This window comes from Melanerpes formicivorus, unplaced genomic scaffold (assembly GCF_026170545.1).
Source record: "Melanerpes formicivorus ecotype bairdi unplaced genomic scaffold, bMelFor1.0.p_v2 SCAF_50, whole genome shotgun sequence".
NCBI classification, from domain to species: domain Eukaryota; kingdom Metazoa; phylum Chordata; class Aves; order Piciformes; family Picidae; genus Melanerpes; species Melanerpes formicivorus.
In genome coordinates this window covers 4,973,233-4,994,786 of record NW_027142402.1, presented here as the reverse complement: position 1 = coordinate 4,994,786, position 21,554 = coordinate 4,973,233, and the positions used below count along the sequence as shown (strand labels likewise).

At 39.9% G+C, this 21,554-nt stretch overlaps 1 protein-coding gene across 1 annotated transcript in view; it reads left to right on the top strand.

The window, feature by feature from the left end:
* Positions 1 to 21,554, top strand: part of REV3L (REV3 like, DNA directed polymerase zeta catalytic subunit) — a 90,117-nt gene that overhangs the window by 23,929 nt on the left and 44,634 nt on the right. Inside the window, exons 2-10 of the mRNA XM_068160545.1 lie at positions 9,041 to 9,230; positions 11,503 to 11,577; positions 12,947 to 13,107; positions 14,191 to 14,287; positions 17,579 to 17,673; positions 18,367 to 18,471; positions 19,644 to 19,728; positions 19,814 to 19,962; positions 20,254 to 20,382. Of these exons, the coding sequence (XP_068016646.1) occupies positions 9,041 to 9,230; positions 11,503 to 11,577; positions 12,947 to 13,107; positions 14,191 to 14,287; positions 17,579 to 17,673; positions 18,367 to 18,471; positions 19,644 to 19,728; positions 19,814 to 19,962; positions 20,254 to 20,382 (1,086 nt within the window). The remainder of the gene's footprint in view (positions 1 to 9,040; positions 9,231 to 11,502; positions 11,578 to 12,946; positions 13,108 to 14,190; positions 14,288 to 17,578; positions 17,674 to 18,366; positions 18,472 to 19,643; positions 19,729 to 19,813; positions 19,963 to 20,253; positions 20,383 to 21,554) is intronic.

Below are 21,554 nucleotides of genomic sequence, written 5' to 3'. Positions count from 1 at the left end.
GTTGGATTGGTTGATGGGTTGGACACGATGATCTTGAAGGTCTCTTCCAACCTGGTTTGGTTTATTCTAAATAAAGGTTTATTCTAAAAAAAGGAGTGGAAGCCTTACTGTTGCATGTCTTGATTATGAACAAAACCCCTTTGAAAACAGCAACAAAAAAAGGCAGAAATGTGAGTTTCCCCATTTAATAGCCACTGTCCTAACTGTGATCCAGTTACAGGAATGTTGGTGTAATTGCTCTGCTTTTAGAAACAATTTACTTTACACTCTGGTTTAATTAGTGTTTTTGCTCCACATGGAGCTCCAGTCATGTTGTTTACAAGTGATAAGAGTAATAGGAGTTGTGTCTTGAAAATGTAGAACAAATTCCTTTCTTTTTTATTGGGCTTTGCAACTTGCTTTGTCAATCTCGTTTGCCAAAAGGATTGTAAAACACTGGCTGGCCAGCTTGTTTTGAAAGTAAGGAACATCTAGAGATTGTTATTGTCTTTAAAACCACTTGAAATGCTTTTAAGAGTTTTCTGTCAATAGCTAATGAAAGGCTGCCCTCAACAAAGACTGTTTGCTCGAATATTTTATGGCAGTTGGTTAACTGGCATTCTAGTATTTCATTGTATTTGCAGAGAACACTGCTCTTTATCTCCCTTTGGTAAAATCGTGGAGGGGGCACAATGTGAAAGCTATATGGGTGTGCATCCTGACTAACTGTTCCTTCCCACTCGTAAGAATGTGTCAGCACAGGATTGGTTTCCCTTTCTTTCAGAGTAGGGAGCCCTTAGGTTATGGTTTTGAGCGCTGTGTGTTCTATTAGCCAACATCGGTGCTGTACGAAGCAAGAGCTGCACACAACTGCCCTGTGCAGCTTTTCCTCCATGTGTGCTGGCACAGTAAAACGCAGTTATGGTGAACTTGGGGAACACATTGAAAGGGTAATCTCTTTTGCAGGAAGAATTTTTAGCCAGATCAATGTTCCAGCTCAGTTCCTAGTGCACATGTCCTAAGTCTTGTTGTGCAGTCTCAAAAGAGAAATGGAGGATGGGAGAAAGATGAGATGATCTAAACAGCTTGGTTTTCACCTGATTTTGTCTCTGCAGCTGAATTGCTTTTTCTGAAGAATGGTCTTTCTATGTCAGGTTTTCTAATGGTAATTCATGGTTGCTTAGTTCTGTATTTCCTGGTAATATGTTACTGCTTCCTGTAGAAGTTTTATGACTTACCAGCCACCATGAACTTCAGTAAATGGGTGCTTGCAGCTTGAACACATCCAGTTTTTAGCTGTCTCAAGCTCTTCATTATTCAGTGTCTTGCTGTCAATTGGCTTGGATCTTTGTACATTTTGGAAAAAGCTGTGGACTGGTAGTGAAAATTAAACATCTTTTGTGACAACTCATCAGAGCTAGGAGGAGTTTGTCACATTCCTGTCACTTTTAATAACGTTCTAGTCTTGATCTTAAAATTTCAAGGTCAAATGTGAGGAATGCTTTCTTGGGCTAGGGTGGTTAAAAAGTGTTAAAACATACTGCTGTCATTGGTTTGGGAAAAGGGCCAAGTGGGGGTAGAGAGGAGTCAGATCTGAACAGAGCAAGGCGGAGGGGAGGACTGGTATTAAGTAGTCCCTCAGAGCATTTGTTGGGGTAGCTTGTAAGATAGATTGCTAGCTGGTGTTTTTTTCTCCTCTTGTTCTTTTCAATTATATATGAGGGAGAGCTTTTGTTTTCAGTGCAGAAAGGTGGTCAATTAGAGTTGTGCTGTGCACAGACTTCCAACAGTTTAAAATGTAGCAGCCAGTGAGATGACCCTGTAAAATAGGGATATCTGGCCTGGCTGGTATTACATCAGTGACAAGTACTCTGAGTAACACTTGAAAACATTTCTTAAAGAATGCAGGCATTGTGACAAAGACCTTGTCCTTGGAAGTGAAGCATCCAGTCAGTTTTTATAGCCACTCTGAAGCTTATTGAGTAAGTACAAGGCAACCACAAGAGATGAGCTGCACAAGGCAAGCAGTCTGTGGATACATGCTTCTGTAAAGTGCTCAAATGTTTAATATATTATTTTTTTCTGCAGCACTGAGACAGAAAAGGATCTTGCAGTTCTAATTGTGTGAAGAACCAGAACAGTGTGTATGTTATCAATTAGTGACTGTAACAAGCCTAAGATAAGAGTGCTACAAAGACTGGGCATTCTTTGCAGAAAGGCAGGCTAGAGCAGGCAAAAAGCCATGAAACACTTCCAAGGACTGCCAAGAGACAGCAGACTTTAGTGAAGATGAGATGGATGGATGCCTAATTCAAGATGAGGAAGTGAAGTAGCATGTCACAAAAGAAACTGAAATAGGAAGTAAAATACTTAATACTGCTGCAGAATGTGCCGAACAGAATAGTAACACCAGCTGTATTACTGAAAGAGCATTCATTTACATATTTTGTGGTATATAAAAGAACAGGAGAAGGCAGAAAAAGATCACATTTGAAGGGTGACAGATGCTGTGCCTGCATTTAGCATCTTTTGACTTCAGTGGATGCTAAGGTCTTCGTTTACCTGGACTGGGAGCAAAAAACCTGCTCGTTAGTAACCCTATCTGAGGGTGTGGCAGAGATGCTAACCATTAAGGGTCTGATGCACTACCAACTGAGCCACCTGAGGGGGCTGATCTGGAGACTATATTCACAGTAGTAGGCAAAAAAAAAATAATACAAGGCTAAACTATTTTAAAAAGCTAAAATAGAAATTCTGTCAAAATAACTGTGGATAAATCTGTGGGGAAAGACTGTGTCTGAAAAGAAGCTGGTTCCATTCACTTTTGGTTTCAAAGACTAGTTTTTCTCATCTAAGATTCTTACTCTCCCATGCCTTTTGACAAACAGGCTATCTAGTATTTTGGCAAACAGAATTGAGGTAGTGCAATAGCAGTGCTGGAGCACTGATTGCTGTGTGCCACGCTGTTGTACTACTGTAAAGGAGGCAAACATCTTCCATCAGAACAAAAAGGCACTGAAGCATGCTGTAATCTGAGTTAGATTTTCCCAACACTGCTCTTGCTTCTGCTGTTTAAAATGGTTGTTCTTGAACTTGCACAGTCCCTCTCAAGAGTTAATGCTGAATGGCTGTTGAAGTGTTATTGAACAACTGTTCAACTGGAGGGATGAAATTAAAAATGATCCGAGGGAAAAGGCAGTGGTAAGGTTGCTTCTTGTCCCTGTGTGATGCAAACGATAGAGTTGCTTGGGATTTACAATTTTGTTAGATGAATCAGGGTTCAGACCACCAGCCTTCAAGAACACAGCTTCTGTAAATCATCTGTGGAGCTGCTGCCTCTATAAACAGCTCTAGAGAACTGAATTTATTTGGTTTAGTCCATAGCAAACCGAAGGCTGCTGTATCAGCTGAAAATCATTTCCCTTGTGTAGCTGATTGAAGGGTCCTATCATGAGAAGCCTTAGGAAGAAAATCTGGCATAAGGATGTGAGGTATGTACTATCTCAATTTACAGCCTCTTTTTGAAAAGCATTTTGTCACCCTTGCTGCTTTCTGTAGCTTCTTTTTCCCCCACTTGCAAATGTCTCAAACTCTGCCCCTCTGTGCATAGCCTTTCTTGGAAGGCTCAGGAGCAGGCATGTCTTTCACTGATAGGTTTTTAGGTAGCATTATCCTTTACAACAAACCTTTCTCCCACATTTTCAGTTATTGCATGGATAGAACCAGTGGTCAGTATTTATACCATTACATTATTTAATGTAAGTTATGGTATTGTAAATAATTTATGGCAAGCTTGTGGTTAAATGTGTTAACATTGCATTGAAATGTTTTATTACTTCAGAGATGGGGGCTGTGTGTTGGTTTTTATTGAGTTACTGTGTGTAGGCTGTACCTTCTACTCTGAGTGTTTAAAACAGAGACTTGGAGCTGCAACACTGTAAGGGAAACCCTTCTGGTGGGGGTAGATCACCAAGTGGCAAGTGTAGGTCTGCTAAGATTTGTTTTACTTTGTTACCTTTTCCAAACCTTTTGAAATCGTTTATAGGATCTAGAGGGATGGTTCTTGCTAAGCTTTGTGTGCTGGGTTAGACATGGCTGAGACAAATTTTCCCCCCAGCTGTTTACTTGCACCACACCCCCCACCCCATCTTGTAAGGCAGGGGGATAAAGTAGGAAAACCAGAACCAGTAAAGCAATAGCTTAAGATAACAACAGGGGAATTGTTTGCCAATTACTATCATAGGCAAAAGAAATTCTACTTAGAGAAAACTAATTTATTGCCAATTAAAATCGATTCAGATCATGAGAAGCTCAAAAACTTGAAACAATACACTTTTTCTTCCCCTCTCCCAGGTTCAGCTTCATTCCTTCTCTCCAGACTCCCCAAACCACGTACCCTACCCCTACCCTGCAAGGTTACATGAAGGATGACAGAGGGGTTGCAGTCAGTACATAAGAAAATCTCTCAGCCGCTCCTTCCACCTCACATCTTTCTCCTGCTCTGGTGTGGGCTCCCCACGAGCTGCAGTTCCTTCAGGAATATCCTTATGCTCTGCTGGGGGATCCTCCATGGGCTGCAGGGAATATCTGCTCCACTGTAGGCTCTTCCATGAGCTGCAGGGGAGGGCTAGCTACTCGGCCATGGAGCTGTTTCCCCTCCTCCTCTTTTCTCTGACTTTGGTGTTCCCTTTCTTAAGCGGTTTCCCAGGCGTGCCCCCAGCTTGGCTGAAGAGCTCAGCTGTGCTCTGTGGTGGGTCTGTTGGAGCCGGCTGTGTCTCTCAGAGGGCAGCCCCAGCCTTTTCCCTCAGCAGCCACCCCTACCGCCCTTCTCTGCCAAAAGCATGCCGTGTAAATCCTGAACACAAAGTTACTGAGATGTTAAGAACACAGTTTATTTTCTGTGTTGTGAAGTTCTGTTCCAATGTATTACTGTTGCATACCTTCTAGCCCTTTCCAAAGCTTAGAGAGCAATTTAGAAGGTGTCTGAAGCAAGGAGGTGCTCCCTAAGTACTCCCTGCTTGTCCAAAAATGATACATTTAGAACATAAAAGACGTTCAGATCATCTTTAATGACATTAAAGGGTATGTGTGATGAGGAGTAGCAAGTGTCATGAATGAGTTTATGGGTATCCTCAGAGCAGTGCTTGTTTCTGTGTAGCATGTCCTCTAGCTAGAGGAATAGGTTAACAACAGTTACCTGCAAGTGGGAGATCTTCATGCAAAAGCAACACCAAAAAATGTCAAGAAGTATTCATAGTTTGCACTGCTTGAAAAGTAGGGGAAGGGAAAACAAACAGAAGGAAATGGAAACCAAAGGCTGTGTCACTGCTCACTCCCCCTTTGTGTTACTGTTCTGTCTTTTTCAGGATGTGGCAAAGTAGTTACCATTAGTTTATTTGGGACTAGTAAATATACTCTTCACTGTTTGACCATGCTTTGAGCAGTGTGGTCCAATATAGTCTGCATCTGTTGGATTCATGTGGCAGCTTTTCTTACTGGAAGAGCAGCTTGGCCTGTGTCACCAGCCAAAAGCATGGTGTGACAGCTAGAATCTGGAGCTGGGGTCAGCTGCATTTTCCACCTTCGTGTGTTTTGGTTCACTTTGGTTCACAAAATTTTTGATGCTCATTCAAGAAATATTGTGGATAGTGTCCAGCTGCTTAGGTGAGTAATCTGTCAACAGAGGAAGCAAGAACAGCATTTTTTATATGGTCTGTTTTGTATACAGGTGTTTAGACCTCCTCTTCTGTGCCTACTTGTTCCTTCTAAGGAAAGAATAAAATACTGTTGCCACCTCTCATAACTCACAGGTCACTAAGCTTCTGAAGAATGTTTTACATGCAGCTCATCTTTGATATTTGAGGTGCTTAACTTCTTTGGTCTCCTTGGTCTCTTTTATTTCAGGACTCATATACTTTTAAATTGTTTTGCAACTTTCCTAGCTCTAGTTTGGCTGCATAACAGCACATTTCATGAGGCATATTTTCACAGAATCATCAACAAGGTTGGAAAAGATCCCAGAGATCAAGTCCAATCTATCACCCAACACCTCATGACTAACTAAAGCATGGCTTCAAGTGCCATGTCCAGTGCCCTCTTGAACACCTCCAGGGATGGTGACTCCACCACCTCCCTCGACAGCACATTCCAATGGCAAACAACTCTTTCTGTGAAGAACTTTCTCCTCATCTCGAGCCTAAACTTCCCCTGCTGCAGCTTGAGACTGTGTCCTCTTGTTCTGGTGCTGGTTGCCTGGGAGAAGAGGTATATTTTTCCTTTAGTCTCCACTATGGATTCAATTATTTTTGCTTGGTGATAGCTGTAGATAATAGCAATTTGTTCCTTTTACTTAAATAATGGAAGCAAAATAAATCTGTCCTTCACACGAGCAGGGTAAGACTTGTAGTAATAAGGATTGTAAATAAAAATAGCAGTATAACCAAGTATGATGGTAAATGAGTCAGTACTACCAAAGATCAAAGTGAGTAGCTGTATAAAGCCATGTAACTTGACAGCTGCTGGCCTAATAGGAGTCTTAGATCAACAGTAGCTTGTTTGCTTTCTTGGCAGAATGGAAAATGAAAAGCAGCTCAGTGTGTATGTTTTATAAGATTTCCCTGGAGTTAGGTGGTAATTTGACTCTTTGGTCTCTTGAAAGCTGTAGTCTTTTTCATGGGTTCTTTGCACACAGAGTGCAAGAGAAGGAGACAGAATGAAACAGAAGTAAGCCTTCTTCATAGCTGTACTTTTAGTCAACAGTAAAATATCATTTCAGTTCAGCAAGAATTGTTAATCAGGTGCTAGCTATAAAAGCATTAATTGTTGTATAAAAGAATTCATTGTCTTGCATGACTTGAATTTAAGTCCAATAAGTTTAGACTGTCTCCTTTATTCTATTTATTCCTGTGCTTTGCAGTTTTATTTTCTGGAGGAACAGAAATTAACAATAAATCAGAAGAGTTTGGCAACCATTAAAGCAAAGTGGTTTTTAAAGTGTTAGCAAAAAGAGCAGGAGTTCACAGCTATCTGTATAAAAAGGAAAGAAAAGAAAACAGTAAATGCAGAACTGATTTTGACTGGCAAGTTATGGGGAGCAAACACTTGGCTATATGAAATTCCTGGGGGACAGACCTGTGTATTTGCCAGGAGTTTTTCGTCTGTAGCTCCAATATGTTAAGCAAAACAAAAATACACCAATCAGTTGAATACAGAAACTGTAGAGGCATAAACAAGTGTTGGATTTCTCTTAATTATATTGGAGCAGGGGAAAATATCCTTTATTTCAGAATGAGTCAAGTACAGCCATAATGAAACACTCAGATTTGGTGGTAGACTCAGTACAGAAAATAAATGGCCTGCTGCTACTGCAGGGATCGATATTCTCTCGGTTCACATGCTACCAATAAATGAATTCTGCATTAGAGGGGTAGAGGTTTTCCTGCCATATAATGCACTTACTGTTCTTTATTTTGCCATTAAAAAATCCCCTCTACTTCATAGTTTCCTTTTCTTTAGTTTCCCCTTTTTCTTAAGGAAAATGTAAATGTAAAATGTATTTGAAGTACATAATATCGAAGTGAGACATTTCTTCTCCTGAAATAGTTTAAAAGCATGGGCAGAACTCATCATAAATGATGACCTCAACATTATGAATATGCATGTAGTTTACATTTAAACATTGTTGAAGAGACCTGATGGAGGTGATTTATAGGAAGAATGAAATTCTCCTTGGAAAAATGGACTTGTACCCCCATCCTTTGAGCAATCTCTCTCATTCCTAGATGTTAGATGAAGGTCTGGTAAATATTTGAAGAAGGAAGAATACATCTGAGCCCTAGTATAAAAAAAAACCAACTGTTGTTTATAGTATTTGAAAGCATGCATTCCACAGGTGTAAACATCTGCAGGCAGTCCCAGTTCTGAAACTCTGCTCTTGCTGTGCTTTAATGGACTTAGAGCTCTCATCACTGGGTGGCCAGCAGTGTTGCATTGATAAGGGTACCAAAGAGTCTAAGTTGTTCAGGCAAGGCCCATCTGCTGGGAGACAACCTCATTTTGACAGGGTGGACTTCTGGAAGTCATTTCATTGGTCTTATGGACCAGTGAAGTCATGTTGCCTCTTTGTAATATCTATTTCCTGGTCAATGAAAGCACTGTCTTACTGTTTTGCTCTCTTCATACAGGGAGTTTATCCAAACAATGCAAGATGATTGCTTTGCCCTTCATTAGGGTTCAGTGGGGGTTGATCAGCAACATGCACTTAGAGTGGCTTTCTGTGAAACTTTTTCGTTGCCCAGTGAGAAGTCATGAGAGATTTGGCAGGCTAGAAGGGTGGCCAGCATGATCTAATGTTAGTTTAAGCAGTGAATGCAAGTTCTGTTGTATTGTGTCAAAGAAAGAACAGAGAACACACACTAAACCCTAAGATGCATAGTAGGTTTGAGACATCCCAGTCCACATCGGGGTGCCTTGTCTGAAGCAGAAGCTCAAGCCATGGTCCAGCAGAATGGTTTTCATGGTGTGTTCTTTTGTTCTGTAGTTATTGCAGACTTGTGAAAGCTAATGCTGGGAAATAAGTGTGGTAGCAATCTGCAGTCCAGTTTTACAAAGCTGAAAACCACCTGTTTTTTTTTTCCATATCCCAAATGAGGTCTTAAGTAGAATATTGCAGGGTCTTGGGGATGCTCTGAATGTTCCTTTCCATTTCTGAGAGGTTGTGTGTTCATCCCAGTGAGGAATGGGCAGGCTTTGATGTTGCAAAGTTTTCACAAAGGCTGAGAAGCCATTAACCATCCAGCACTGAATATGTGATATTATGACAAAAAAACTGATGACTTGCAAATCCTGCTGTTCCCCAGGAGCAATGCTGTGTGTGTCGTGTAACCACATTTGTTCTGTGTTGCTTTTGTCAATGAATCAAATGTGAGAACTGCTCTAAATCAGTACCTTCTGTTTGCAATACCCCTGAACTTGTTTCGTAAGTTTATCCTCCTGTCTGCAGAGCCTGCAGATACCCTGAAAGTAAATCATTAGAAAGTAAGTGTTTACCTCTTCTTTTTAGGTCAGAAGACCTGTCTCCACCTCCACGGTATCTTCCCTTACCTCTATGTACCATACGATGGTTTTGGACAGCGTCCAGAGTACTATCTTCGTCAAGTGGCGTTCAGCATTGACAGAGCACTTAATGTGGCTTTAGGCAACCCATCTTCTAATGTTCAGCATGTTTTCAAAGTGTCATTAGTATCTGGAATGTAAGTATGACTCACTCAGATTATTTTTTTTGTTAGCTGGAAATGCTTTTGCCTGAACAGCTACTAAATAACTTCTCACTTGCTTTCCTTTCAACATAATCAATGGTTTTCCCCCCAAACTCTTGACACAACCATTCTTTCCTAAGCTTGGATCCTAATCATTTTTCCAAATCTGTTCCTCTTGGCTTTTTCTGTCTCTGCTGTTACAGCAGAACTTTCCAGCCTGATCTAGTGTGAGGTGTCCCAGATCATGTTTATCCATCTCATTCTCCAAGCAGCACAGGCTACCAAGTGGAGGCTTTTAAAACTAATTTATTTATCTGTCAAGGTGACTGTTGTGTTTTATTTGCTGTAGCTTTCTGCTGCTGCTGGACCTATATGCTATTATTGAATGTTAATGTATTAAGGCTTCCCTTAATCAATTCTTATTTAACTTGCATAACTAAGGACTGAAAAACATGTTCAAATCACAGTGAATGATGGGAAGCTGTCCTGGAGGAACGCTGTTAGTCTATACATGCATTGAATGTTTCATCTTGGAAACAATGTAAATGCTCATCTTCAGGACTGTACAGCACTATGTTTAAAAAGTTAGGGCTTTTTCTTGCACTTTTGAAATACATTCTTCCTAACTGTTAAGTTTAGGAAGATATTCTTTCTGTTCCCATCCAGTTTTAGTGGTATTTTCTAGACACTGCTAGGAAGGTGGCTGCAATAACTTCACTTTCGGTCAGAAATTTCTGATCTGTTTATACAGTAACAGGGAGGGTAAAACACCAATGTCTCCATGGTGAGAAACCTCTATTTTTCTTTAAATCTTGGAGATTATCTTGGAGATTGCCCTGTAATAAAGTTGTTTGCTAAACCTGTGTAAATTTAACATAAGATTTTTGTTGCATTAGTTTCCAAACATAGTGGAGGGCCAGGACTCAAAAAGAGGCACGATACACTGTCCTTGTGCATTGTGAAGTTAACATAGGTGTTCACATCTAACCTTTGAGGTGTTGTCACTCTTGCTCTCCCTGCTGCCATGTCAGTGCTGAATTACTACTTTTTTAAGTAGCTTTTAATTTACATGCCTGCAGCATGAGTCTTTATAACCCAATGTTCCTAACCTGTCATTAGGTTTATACTGTCTCTATGAGGACGAGGTTGATTCACTGTACAAGTCTGATCTTCTTCTTTGGAGCTTAACAGCTTTCAATTTGTTTGTTTCAATTTAGCCCAGTTTTAACATAAACTTAGTTAAAACAATTCTGTCTAGCTTTTGGAGCTATTAAATGTGTCCATATTGAAGCATATTAAGGCTAGCAGCATAAATGCTGAAATCGTGCACACAGCTCTGCAGAGTTTGCAATTAATTTACAACTGCAGTCCCTCTTACTACTGAACTTCATGTTTTTTCACTTGGCAGGTAAGCATCCCAGTTGCATGTTTTCAATAATCTTTTTGGTAAAGAGTTTTTATTTTGTCAAGGCAACATTTATGGGCATGTTTTCCTGAATTTCTGCTCACGTTGGTTGTGATTACTGCAAGCTGTAGACTGCTTGCATGTTCTCAACGTGCTGAATTATGGCCTGTTTCCTTAACATGCTGTTTTACAAGCATGGTAGATTAGATTAGAATTCTAGATGCTGAAAAGTCAGTAATTCAGTCAAGTAATACCAGAATTAATGCTGCCTGTTCAACCTCAGTTTAGTCTTGACATATTAATTATGCTATGTATTCTTTAATTGCATTCTCAAATCCTATTTTCTTCAGGATTCATGCCTCATTTAGTGCACAAGATGATTAGTAATCACTGAAAAGGGGCAGCTCTTCAGTCTTTCAAGCTATTCTCCTTGTTTGGTTATTTATATTCCACATCCAGTATTCACTCATTTACACCTGACCTGCAGAATTGATGTCCCTAAGGACTTGTTTCACCATTTATCAGGAAGGCTGAATGCTGGTTTTGAAGCAATCCAGCATGAGTAAATGTATTAAAAGTACTGTTACGATGGTGTGAGAAACAATGTTGAGCTCAAAATGCTTTCTCATTCTTATTTGTTTAGACACTTTGCCATGCAAAGGATCTGTTCTTTTTTAGCTCTATATAGCAATGCAGTGCTCCCCTTTGGCCTGACGTGGGAATTTTCATTGTCCTGAATAGGCAGTTTATCTTCTGACCTTTTTTCCCCCCATTTATTTTAATACTCTTTATAGTAAAACATGGTTGACTAAATGCCACAGAACATCTGACTTGCTGTTGCTTTTATTTGTTCTTCTCCAGGCCTTTTTATGGTTACCATGAAAAGGAGAGACAGTTTATGAAGATTTATCTTTACAATCCTGCAATGGTGAAAAGGTAAGGGTGTGGTGATAGGAAATTCTGGCTGATTTCCTTGTATCTCGAGGTAAAAAGTCAATTTTGAAGCAAGATTCACCTGCATCTTACCAAAGTCAAAGCAATAAAATTGTTATCCAAATTTGTCCCAACATAGTTTTGCTTTAAACCCAGCAATTTTCTTAGAATCTTTTCCAGGCAGGAGTATGTTAGGAAAGAGAGACCAAAATATGCTTAACCTTTAGCTATCTTGCATTAACTGTAGTTATTGTAACACTTGGACAAATTTGCATCAGTTTATTTTTCCTATAACTCTTAAAGAAAGCAATGCAGTGCTCTTCCATACATTATGAAGCAGATTTTGGTGCCTTTCACCTTTTTTAATGCCAGCACTGATGATTTAATTTTAAAATACACTTGGGGAACTGAACATTTTTGTTACAGTTTCTCTATTTCTCAATAGAGTAATGCTCTGTGAAATGAAAACACAGTTGGTCTCAGTCTTGCTGTCCCAGTAGTTGCAATAAATTCAGGAATCAATAAGGAGGCATTCTTTCTCAAGCATAAACTGAAATCCCTTGAGTGTGTAGGATTGCCTGTCGTGACTGGTTAAAGATCTAATCCATGATGGTAGGATAGGATTGTCTGGGTTTTGTTCTAGGCTGGTAAACTTTTGCATGATTTTAGATTTCAGTCTAAATGTGATCTGTGTGCATACGTGATGTGACAGTCTCCAGCTTTGGAGCTTTGGGTGTTTGAATTACAACTATCCAGATGAGGACTGACACTTCACATCAATTATTCCTTTAATTCCTCTGCACAAAACTTTGTTGCAGTTAGAACTGCTTAGTGCTTTGCTTTGATTTATAGCCATAGCTTTTTACTTGAGATAAACCTACCTCATAAATTCCTAGTTATCCAAACACCTGCAGTTATTTTTTCATGTGTGGATGTTTCAAAGAGCAGATTTGTCACACTTCCAGGAAGTTGCTGAAATACTGCTGCTCTGTATACCATGTACCTTTAAAACCACACAGGACACCTTCATGTGTACATCAAGGAGAAGTAGAAAGGCTTTCCAAGTTATTCCTAGTGTGTAGACAAACAGCTTCCACAGCTACTCTGTAGAAAGATTTCCATAGACTATAGTGTTTTGGGGTCAGTACATGGTATGATGATTTTTCAGAGACTTAAATGAAACACTCAAATACTGAATCATTGTTAGCAGAGGTCATTTTTGCAGGCTAGTTATTGTGAAAACACAATTCTTCAGTTAAAATGTGATGAAGACAAAATGTGAGTTTCTTTTTTCATTTCAATTAAATCAGTTCTCTGTGTTGTTGCACTAGAATAATTCGTGGTTTATGTCCTAATCTGTCTTGAATTTTAGAGTATGTGAGCTTCTGCAAGGTGGAGCCATAATGAACAAATCTTACCAGCCTCATGAAGCCCATATTCCCTACCTCCTTCAACTCTTTATAGACTACAACTTATATGGAATGAATTTAATAAACCTGGCTGCTGTCAAATTCAGAAAGGCAAGGAGAAAAAGTAAGGTGTTTATTTCTTAAACCCAAATAATATGGCTAAAAACTGCTGTTTGGAGCAAAGTGTCTCTAGCTGTCAGACTTCTGCTGTAGGTTGTGGCTGGCTGGCTATTGTGTGTTATTTCCTTGTAGTTTCAAGTCATGGCCAATCATTCTGCTTTGCTGACAAATGATGTTTTAGTCAAAACACTTCTGTTTGCATTACAGCCATTTGCTCTTTAACAGCCATTTGTATCTTTAACAAATGCAGAAGTGTTTGCTGTTGTTGAAAGGTAAACTCAATACAAGAACACCTGCTAGTGTTTGACACCAACATTACCGACAAAATCAAGGCTGGTCTTTCACACACAAGTGGCAGACTGAGTAATTTTCAAGGTCTTCTCCCAATCCACCTACCCCCAACTCAGTTCCTGGGATTTTTGTGTTTCTTGTGCCACATCCTGTGTACATTGTAGTTTCCTTCCTCTGAAGAGTGAAGGGCCAAGAGGAGACCACAAGGGAGGTAGTAAATCTTCAGAGGGAACTTCTGCAGCTTCCTTACCCTGCAGCCTCCAGGCAGCCTTAGTTGGTGTTTCCTTTCTTTGTAGGGCAGACAACAGCTGCTTTCATTGTGGATTTCCACTTACTGCTGCTGCCACTGCATCTGGAATGTACAGTGTATTCTCTTTTAGCTCACAGATAAAGGGAAGTGTGAAGCAGAAATTAGTGTTTTCTTTGGCTTCTGATTTCCATTGGGGTCTGACCTGAGGAGCCAGACGCTTGGGAACTCAAGTTTACACCAGGCTGCATGCTTTGCTTTGGAACTCACACAAATAGGACAAGATAGAATTGAAGTTAAGATATGACTAGAGCACAGCAAACACAAGTCTGATCATGTCAGTGTGAGAATATTTTTTTACATGTAGCCACATGTTAGAAAGAAAGCTAAGTCATTTAAATGATAGCATAGCTATCACACTGTGTTACTTATTCCTTAGGAGCATTTGGACTGGTGGCACTAAATAATAAATGCAATTGTATGGTAATAGGTGTAAAGAATATTGCTGCATAAATGAATTCATTTCCCCTTCTATTTTTTTCTTTCCAGGTGATATATCAGGTGTGAGTAAATGCCATAGAATTCATTTGTCAGAAAATTCAAACAGTGTGTCTTTCATTGAATGGGAAGAAGATGAAATACCAAGGTCAGCATGCCACATTTTATATTAACAAAGAAAAAAATAAGCTAATGGCACAGAAATGATCATTATTTAGTTTCTTTATATGCTTTTGGTCATCTGACTCTTTCTGGCTTATGTTTGTAAAGATCTAGGTGGGAGATACCCATAGGAATGTATGTGGCAAATTCAGCTTTCTGGTGATTGAAAGATGTGCTTCTAGCTAATGACTTCTGATGCAAAGCTAATCAGTTCAGTCATTGTAGACAATACTTGCACATCACTTAACAGATTCTGGCTTTGTAATCACCTGTAACTAATATGAGTAGTGTGCTGTCAGAGCATTCCAATTTATCCACTTCAAATAGTAACTACCAAAGAATCTCAGCTTAGGACTTTCACGTCTCTCTCCTGTGCTCATCCCTTTTGCTGGACATTTCCTAGTCTACAGCTTGTAATTTGTAATAGCTTTACCTCTCCAAGAGAAGGAATGTTGGGATATTGGGAACCAGTGGGGGAGAGAAGCAGGTGTTGTCTGGTTCTGCCTCAATTGGTATAGTTTACCTACAGCAAGATCATTGCACTCTTGCTTTTTTCATTCCAAGTGATAACCTTCCATTTGGAAACCCTTACAAGTTCACATAGGGTCTTGCATCCCAGTTGTAAATTCCATCCTGTTTCTGTTCTACTTTCAAGTTGTCCTGCTTTTGTTTTATGATATTATGACCTGGCTATGTATCCAGTGTATCTACCAGCTTGCCTTATCAATGTATTTCATTAGTACCCTCCTGCATTTCCTGCTAATAGTATTCATGAGGGGTGAGGTATATTCAGTCCCAGAAACTGGGCTATATTCAGTTCTATGAATTTTCTATCAACCCTCATCCTTTTTCTAGATAACTACTAGGAATTTCACCTTTTTTCTAGCTCCCCAAATGCTTTAATAATTTAGGAACTAATTTGCATCTCCTTCAGCTGAAATTGTTCCTCATTTGATACTGTGGCAAACATTCCTTTGTCTAGAAAACAAATTGTTTTCTTAAAGGTGTTGGAGCATGGCTGTCACACACTCTGTAGGATGCAGTTGCCACTGCAGAGTAACAAACCTAAACTCTTCTCCACTCCTGATTTTACTCTGTTACATATCCACACAAAATTAATTGCCTGTCATCATTTCTTCTGGGTTATTTATGGCAGGCCTCAACTTAAAAGAGTGCAAGTGTTTTTATTTAACCATGTGATTCTTAAAAACAAATGTGTGGTTTTAAAGAAAAATTAAATGGGTTCCTCTTTGGAGAGAAAATTCAAAGTAGAAAGCTCAGAGCTTTGTTGTTTTATCTACCAAACAAGTCAGGGAGAGATTCCTGGTCATTTCCATGTCATTGAGCAACCAAAAATACTAAAATCAGAAACTCCTCTGATAGCAGTGAGCACTGGGTATTGTGGTGCCTTTTCACTTGCTCCCAAGACCCCTTGAATTTCATGAAGGGTGCAGACAAAATGTTTGTAGCCCCCTCCCTCATTCTCATTTCCCAGGGATCCTGCAGTCCTTTCTTACTGTGTGATCACAATGCAAGTTTCAGCTTGCCTGCTGTCGCTTGCTGTGCAGGCAGGCTCTGTTTGAATGCTTTGATGAGTGCAAGCACCCAAAATACATGATATGAAAAGTATGCATTTTGATCACATTACAGGCTTGTTGCTCAGCTGATGGTGTGATTGGGAAGGGAGGGAAGCAATGGTGTTGAATTGTCCTTAAAGTGTGCATTAGGGCATGGGCAGTCTGCTTCTGCTAAAGGACTGAGCTGGTTTGGTTCAGGAGTTCTGTGATCTGCTCTCTTAATTCTTTACAGTAACTCTGACAGTGCTCAGTACATGACAAATGCTTCACAGCCTCCACCAGACTGCTTTTGGACATTCAGAATAAAGAACCATCCTACTCTGCCTTCTTTTCATGCATTTACATATGGAGTGACAAATGCATTGCCTGTATCAATGCAGCCACAAAATGTGCTATCACAAATGTAAAAGGATGGCTACCAAGGAATGATTCTGGCAAATGTTGGTTTCTCTGTGTGTAAAATATATGCCTTTAAAATGTGAAAGTGACAGCCAGCTCCTGGAATTGGCTTTCAGGATGCTTGTTCATTTTTTCCTCACACTCCATTAAAAATGCAATTGCTGAGATTTCTGTTTTGTTTCTCAGTTTCAGACTGTGTCTAACACGGGATTTTCCTTTCTAATAAAAATTCCACTATCATAATGTGGTACAAGGAGAGGGCAAAGATGAGTCTCGAGTCTTGAAAGCTGAGTCTGCTGTATATAGGTTGAGGTTATCAGAGTAAACCCTATCAGCCTTAACTAGGGCAATGTTTCTTCCCCCAGAAGTCATGCATGAGCTGAGCAGTTGAACTTTGTGTTACTGTGGTGTATAGAAAGAATCACTGACCAAATAACTAGATCTCCTTTCAGTGCTTTCTGTCTGTTCCCAAGTGCCAGTAAATGGATACTCATTCTGCTACTGGTTTAATTCCTGCTTCCATTTCTAACACGATCAGTTTCCATCTTGTCCAGTTCTTTGCCCCCATAGACTCCTCAAAATTAGTTGACTGATAGCAACAGGTGGAAGGCCACTGACCTCAACAGATCTGAAAAGGCACAGCAGGAAGATGATCAGTTTATTCTACAACAAACTTGAAGCTGTTTGTGGTATTTTAGGTCTTTACCAAGCCAGTCAGCCTTCGTTCTGCTCGTGCTTGGGATGCTAATACTCTGTTTGTATTCACCAGGCTACCCCTAATCTTCCTTTAAAAAAAAAAGATAATCTGAAAAGTGAAACATTTTTTGCTTCAGTTCTCTTAGCTGGAAATGTTAAAATGTGTTGCACTGCTCTGACCTGTGAAGGAGAGAAAAAAATTGTTGCTGCCATGTTTTCTGGGCACAAGATCCTGCGAAGGCAGATGGTGCCGAGCGTTCTATAGAGCTTCTCATCCTCTGTCTGAGGAAGAGAGCACTGTTGTAACTGCTGTGGGATTTAGAACTGTGTACTGCTGCTTCCTCTTCTCCCCACAAAAGAAAAAGCTCATCCCTTTAACTTGAAGATACAGATGTATTTTGTAATCATATTCAGATGTGACCATTAATTTAAGGACTTGCAGGTAAGGATGAGAACTGGTAATTCTGTGTTGAGGTACTCCCCTCTCTTCCCTAGAGGGATCTAGTCCTTAGACTAGATGTTAGCCTGGTTGGAAAACAGTGACGATGAGTGTTTCAGAACCAACACACTGATAAAATTAACCTAAGGTATTTATATTGTCACAGCTCTTTAATGTTGAAAGATGTTGAACCACAAAGTACCTGTGAATTGGAGGTGGATGCAGTAGCTGCTGACATTTTAAATCAACTGGATATTGAAGGTGAAGTGTTAATAACTTTGCATGTGAAATGTTTGGGGACAAGGAACTGCATTGTCATCTTTATTTTCAGGCTCAATTTAGTTAAGCCTCAATCCAGATGTCATTGATAGCAGAAGGTTTATCTAGTTTATAAAGTTTTTAAAGTTTATAAAGTTTTTAAATACATAAATATTAATGACCTCTGAAAGGCAATGGGTTGTAAGAATAGCTTATTATCAGAGCAGTAGAAAGAGACTTTTGCTAGAGTGTAATAGAGCATTTCAGACCTCTAAGGAGAGCAAGTGAAATACCAGCATCGAGCATGCATGTGTATGTACAGGCATCTGCACACACATATCACTGTGTGATACTGTGATACACACACACAACTGCTTGGGGAGAAGACCAGCAAAAGCCACAGGTGTAGATAAGAAACAGGAGCTCTAGATAACAAATGAAGTTACTCCTTAACTTTACATAATCATAGAATCAATAAGGTTGGAAAAGACCTCAAAGATCATTGAGTCCAACCTGTCACCCAAGACCTCATGGCTGCTAAGTAATACTGAGCTGTAGAGTAAAGCAAGAAGTGCAATGAAAAAAATAGCAGGTTAGAATGACAAAAGAGATGAAGAGGAGTGCCTGCCAGAATCTAATCTGGGGGAAAGAATGCTTCATCACATTGATGAATTCATGTGTTATTGCATATTTCAGCCCAGATTGGCAGGCACCCTGGTTTGCAAGCTATATGGGAAGATGAAAAGCAACGACGGAGACAGAAATGTGAATCCTCTCAGATTAAGTCACCTGAGTCACAAGGTAAAAAAAATAGTAATAAAGTGGTGCAGCTGTTTATTGAAGGCTTTGAATGAGAAGCAAGCAGGAGATAGAAGTTAAATCAATGTATTAAGTTTGAGGGCTTTTTAGATACACTGTTTTTTTCAGTCCCAAGCTTACTAATTGCCCAGTATGTGTATTCCACTTCTAAAAGCCGTGCCTCAAATAATCATGATTCAGCTTAGCTGCAAAGCATTCTAGGCAGAATGGGTGATAATGACAGTTAAGATTGCATGCTTTATGATGGAAAACATTTCAATGTTTAAATACTGGCAGTATTTCAGTCTCTCTTCTCCTGAAGCTCTCTATGATCGTTTCTGCACAAGGAAGGGCAGCTCCTTTGAATTTCTGTGGGTTTATAGCTAAGGTGGTGTTAGGTGAAAATTCTAAAAGGATCCATAAACCCCTGTAAAATTACAGAATCACAGTATCACTTAGGTTGGAAAGGACCTCGAGGATCATCGAGTCCAACCTATCAACACAGACCCCATGCCTAGACCATGGCACCAAGTGCCACGTCCAGTCTCCCCTTGAACACCTCCAGGGTCGATGACTCCACCACCTCCCTGGGCAACCCGTTCCAATGACGAATGACTCGCTCAGTGAAGAACTTCCTCCTCACCTCGAGTCTAAACCTCCCCTGCACAGGGAAGACAATGCTCTGCAAATTAATTGCATAATGAACAGAGCTGTCCTCTGCAGAACCTAGGCCATGTTTCTTTTACCATCTCAATGATATTGGTCAAGTAAGCCAGAGGATTGCAGGAGGAGAGAAGCAGGTTCCTGCCTAAGGCTGCTTTCTGACCATGGGGTTTTTTCCTGTGTTTCTGTGTGGTATTATTCAGGCTGCATAACCCAGCCTTTTCAGAGCTGTTCACTGATTGTTCTTTTCCTGGATGCTCACCTTGGTGTAATTGTGACATGATTTGTAAATGCTGTTGATACTTGGCAGCTGCAGATGAGACGAATGGGAGCACGTGAAGTGTTTGAAAGTGTTTAAATACACTCGAACAATCAGCCCTCCAATTTGGCACTTAAAATTAGCAGACACTTCCACTTTGAGCCAGTTCCTAATAGAATTAGTCATTGTAGCTGCTCTCTGTGTTGAGAGGTCAAAGTAAAACTGTATAACAAATGTTTTTCAAATTTTAAAGACCGTGGATTTGTACCAGCAACAGAGAGTGAAAAATTTTTTCAGAAGAGACTTAAAGAAATCCTCAAGCAAAATGACTTCTCTGTGTAAGTGTTTAGACATTTGCCATAAGCTGTAGTATTCTATGGAATCCTTAAATATGCATTTAAAAATTGGTTTTCAATTAACTAGAACGTTGTCAGGATCATTGGACTACAGTAATGGATCAGAGGAGTTCTCTGCTGAGCTAACACTACATTCTGAGGTACTTTCTCCTGAAGCCTTTCAGTGTACTCCAGCTAATATGGTAGAAGTGCATAAAGATAAAAAGATGAGCAAAGGTGAGTGTTTTTAATAGCATCATTGTTTAGGTGTAAGTCTAAATAGTCTAACTTTGGCTGTTTACACTCTTAGCAGAAGCAAGTCGAGATCTGATTGTCAGTTGGGGAAAAAGGAAGACTAGTTTTGCTTTTCTTTTCATCATTGTTAGAGTAATCCTCCTTTAAAACAGCCAAATAATGGAAGCCTATTTGAATAGTCAAATTCATTTTGAAGTGGCTTGTTTTCATAATGTATTGATGTCTGGGGCTCTTTGAAGTTTCATCCCTTCTCTTTTTGTTTTTCTTTTAAAGAATCCAGTAGGATGCATACTGATAAAGAAGAGGAAGCACTTATTAATGAAGAAGCAATTTTAAACATTATGGAGAACAGTCAGAGCTTTCAGCCTTTGTCTCAAAGACTGAGTCAGACGACAGTTTTTAGTGAGTATGACTGGGATGTCTTTTCTTCTAGGCTGTTTTATTGATCCACAGTCTTTGTTGTATTCACTTACGTTGCCAGTCATGAAAGAAAGTAGTTTACCTCGGGGACTTTGTCAAGCCGATTGAGACTTCACACACACACCCCCTACCATCATCACCAAAACAGAGCCTTTATCCTCTAGGAGTGGCACCAGGACAGTGCATTTGTGGAGGCACTGTGCTTTATGGTGGCCCTAAGCCTGGCCTCTTGCCAAGGCAGCTCAGGGCAGTCTCTTAGGAGCGTTGCTCCTTCCTTATTCTGCTCCTAGGGTTATAGCACTAAAACTATCAGGAAAAGGAGGAGTTTGACTCTCTGTCCATGATATTCTTGCAGTTACTGCACCTTCCTTATGGTTATAGTAGAGAACGTGCTCCTGGGCTATCTTTAGAAGCTCAGTTGTTAGGGAACACTGGGGGAGAAGTAGGCTGATGATGAGAAGCAAGTTGGAGCAGAGCATGTCACACAATTTATGAATACAAAAGAATGGTTGAAAGCAAGAAAACCCAAGAAATAAAATGTTAAAGAAGGGAAGAAAAAACATGGCAGCAAACAAATCTGAGTGGCATGAGGGGAGAAACAGCTGTAAAATAACACAACAAAAGAACTACTTCAGGAGGAAATAGTTCAGATACTCTAGAGGAGATGAAAAGCACATAGATCATAAACATTAGGAATAATGTGAACATGCACTAAAGGTGGTGCTACAAGGTGCAGCTATCCAAAGCCCATAGCCTCCACTGTGGTGGGAATATGTGCATGGACAAGATACAACGTGGACAACAATATCAGTTTGTGGGTAATGCAATATTCAATCTTTTCTTGCCAAGAAAGGAGGAGTGGATGGAGAGAGATTAAGAGCATTTTTTAAAAGCTGTTTTATTTTGTTATGGAGGTTTTGTAGTCAAGGGTTTGGATTTTATGAGGAGAGTAATTTACGTGGAACTGTCAAACGTGAGTGTTGATTGACCTTCTTTTTGGAGTGAGAAGGTTGTGCTGAGAGGATGAGAAGTGGCTAAAAAAGTACATAGGGTATGGTTTAAGACTATACATTTGTATTGCTCAGCCAAATAGGAGTGTTGAAAAGGTCTGCTTTGCCCAGTGGCTAGGGAATCAAATGGAGAATCCATGACTT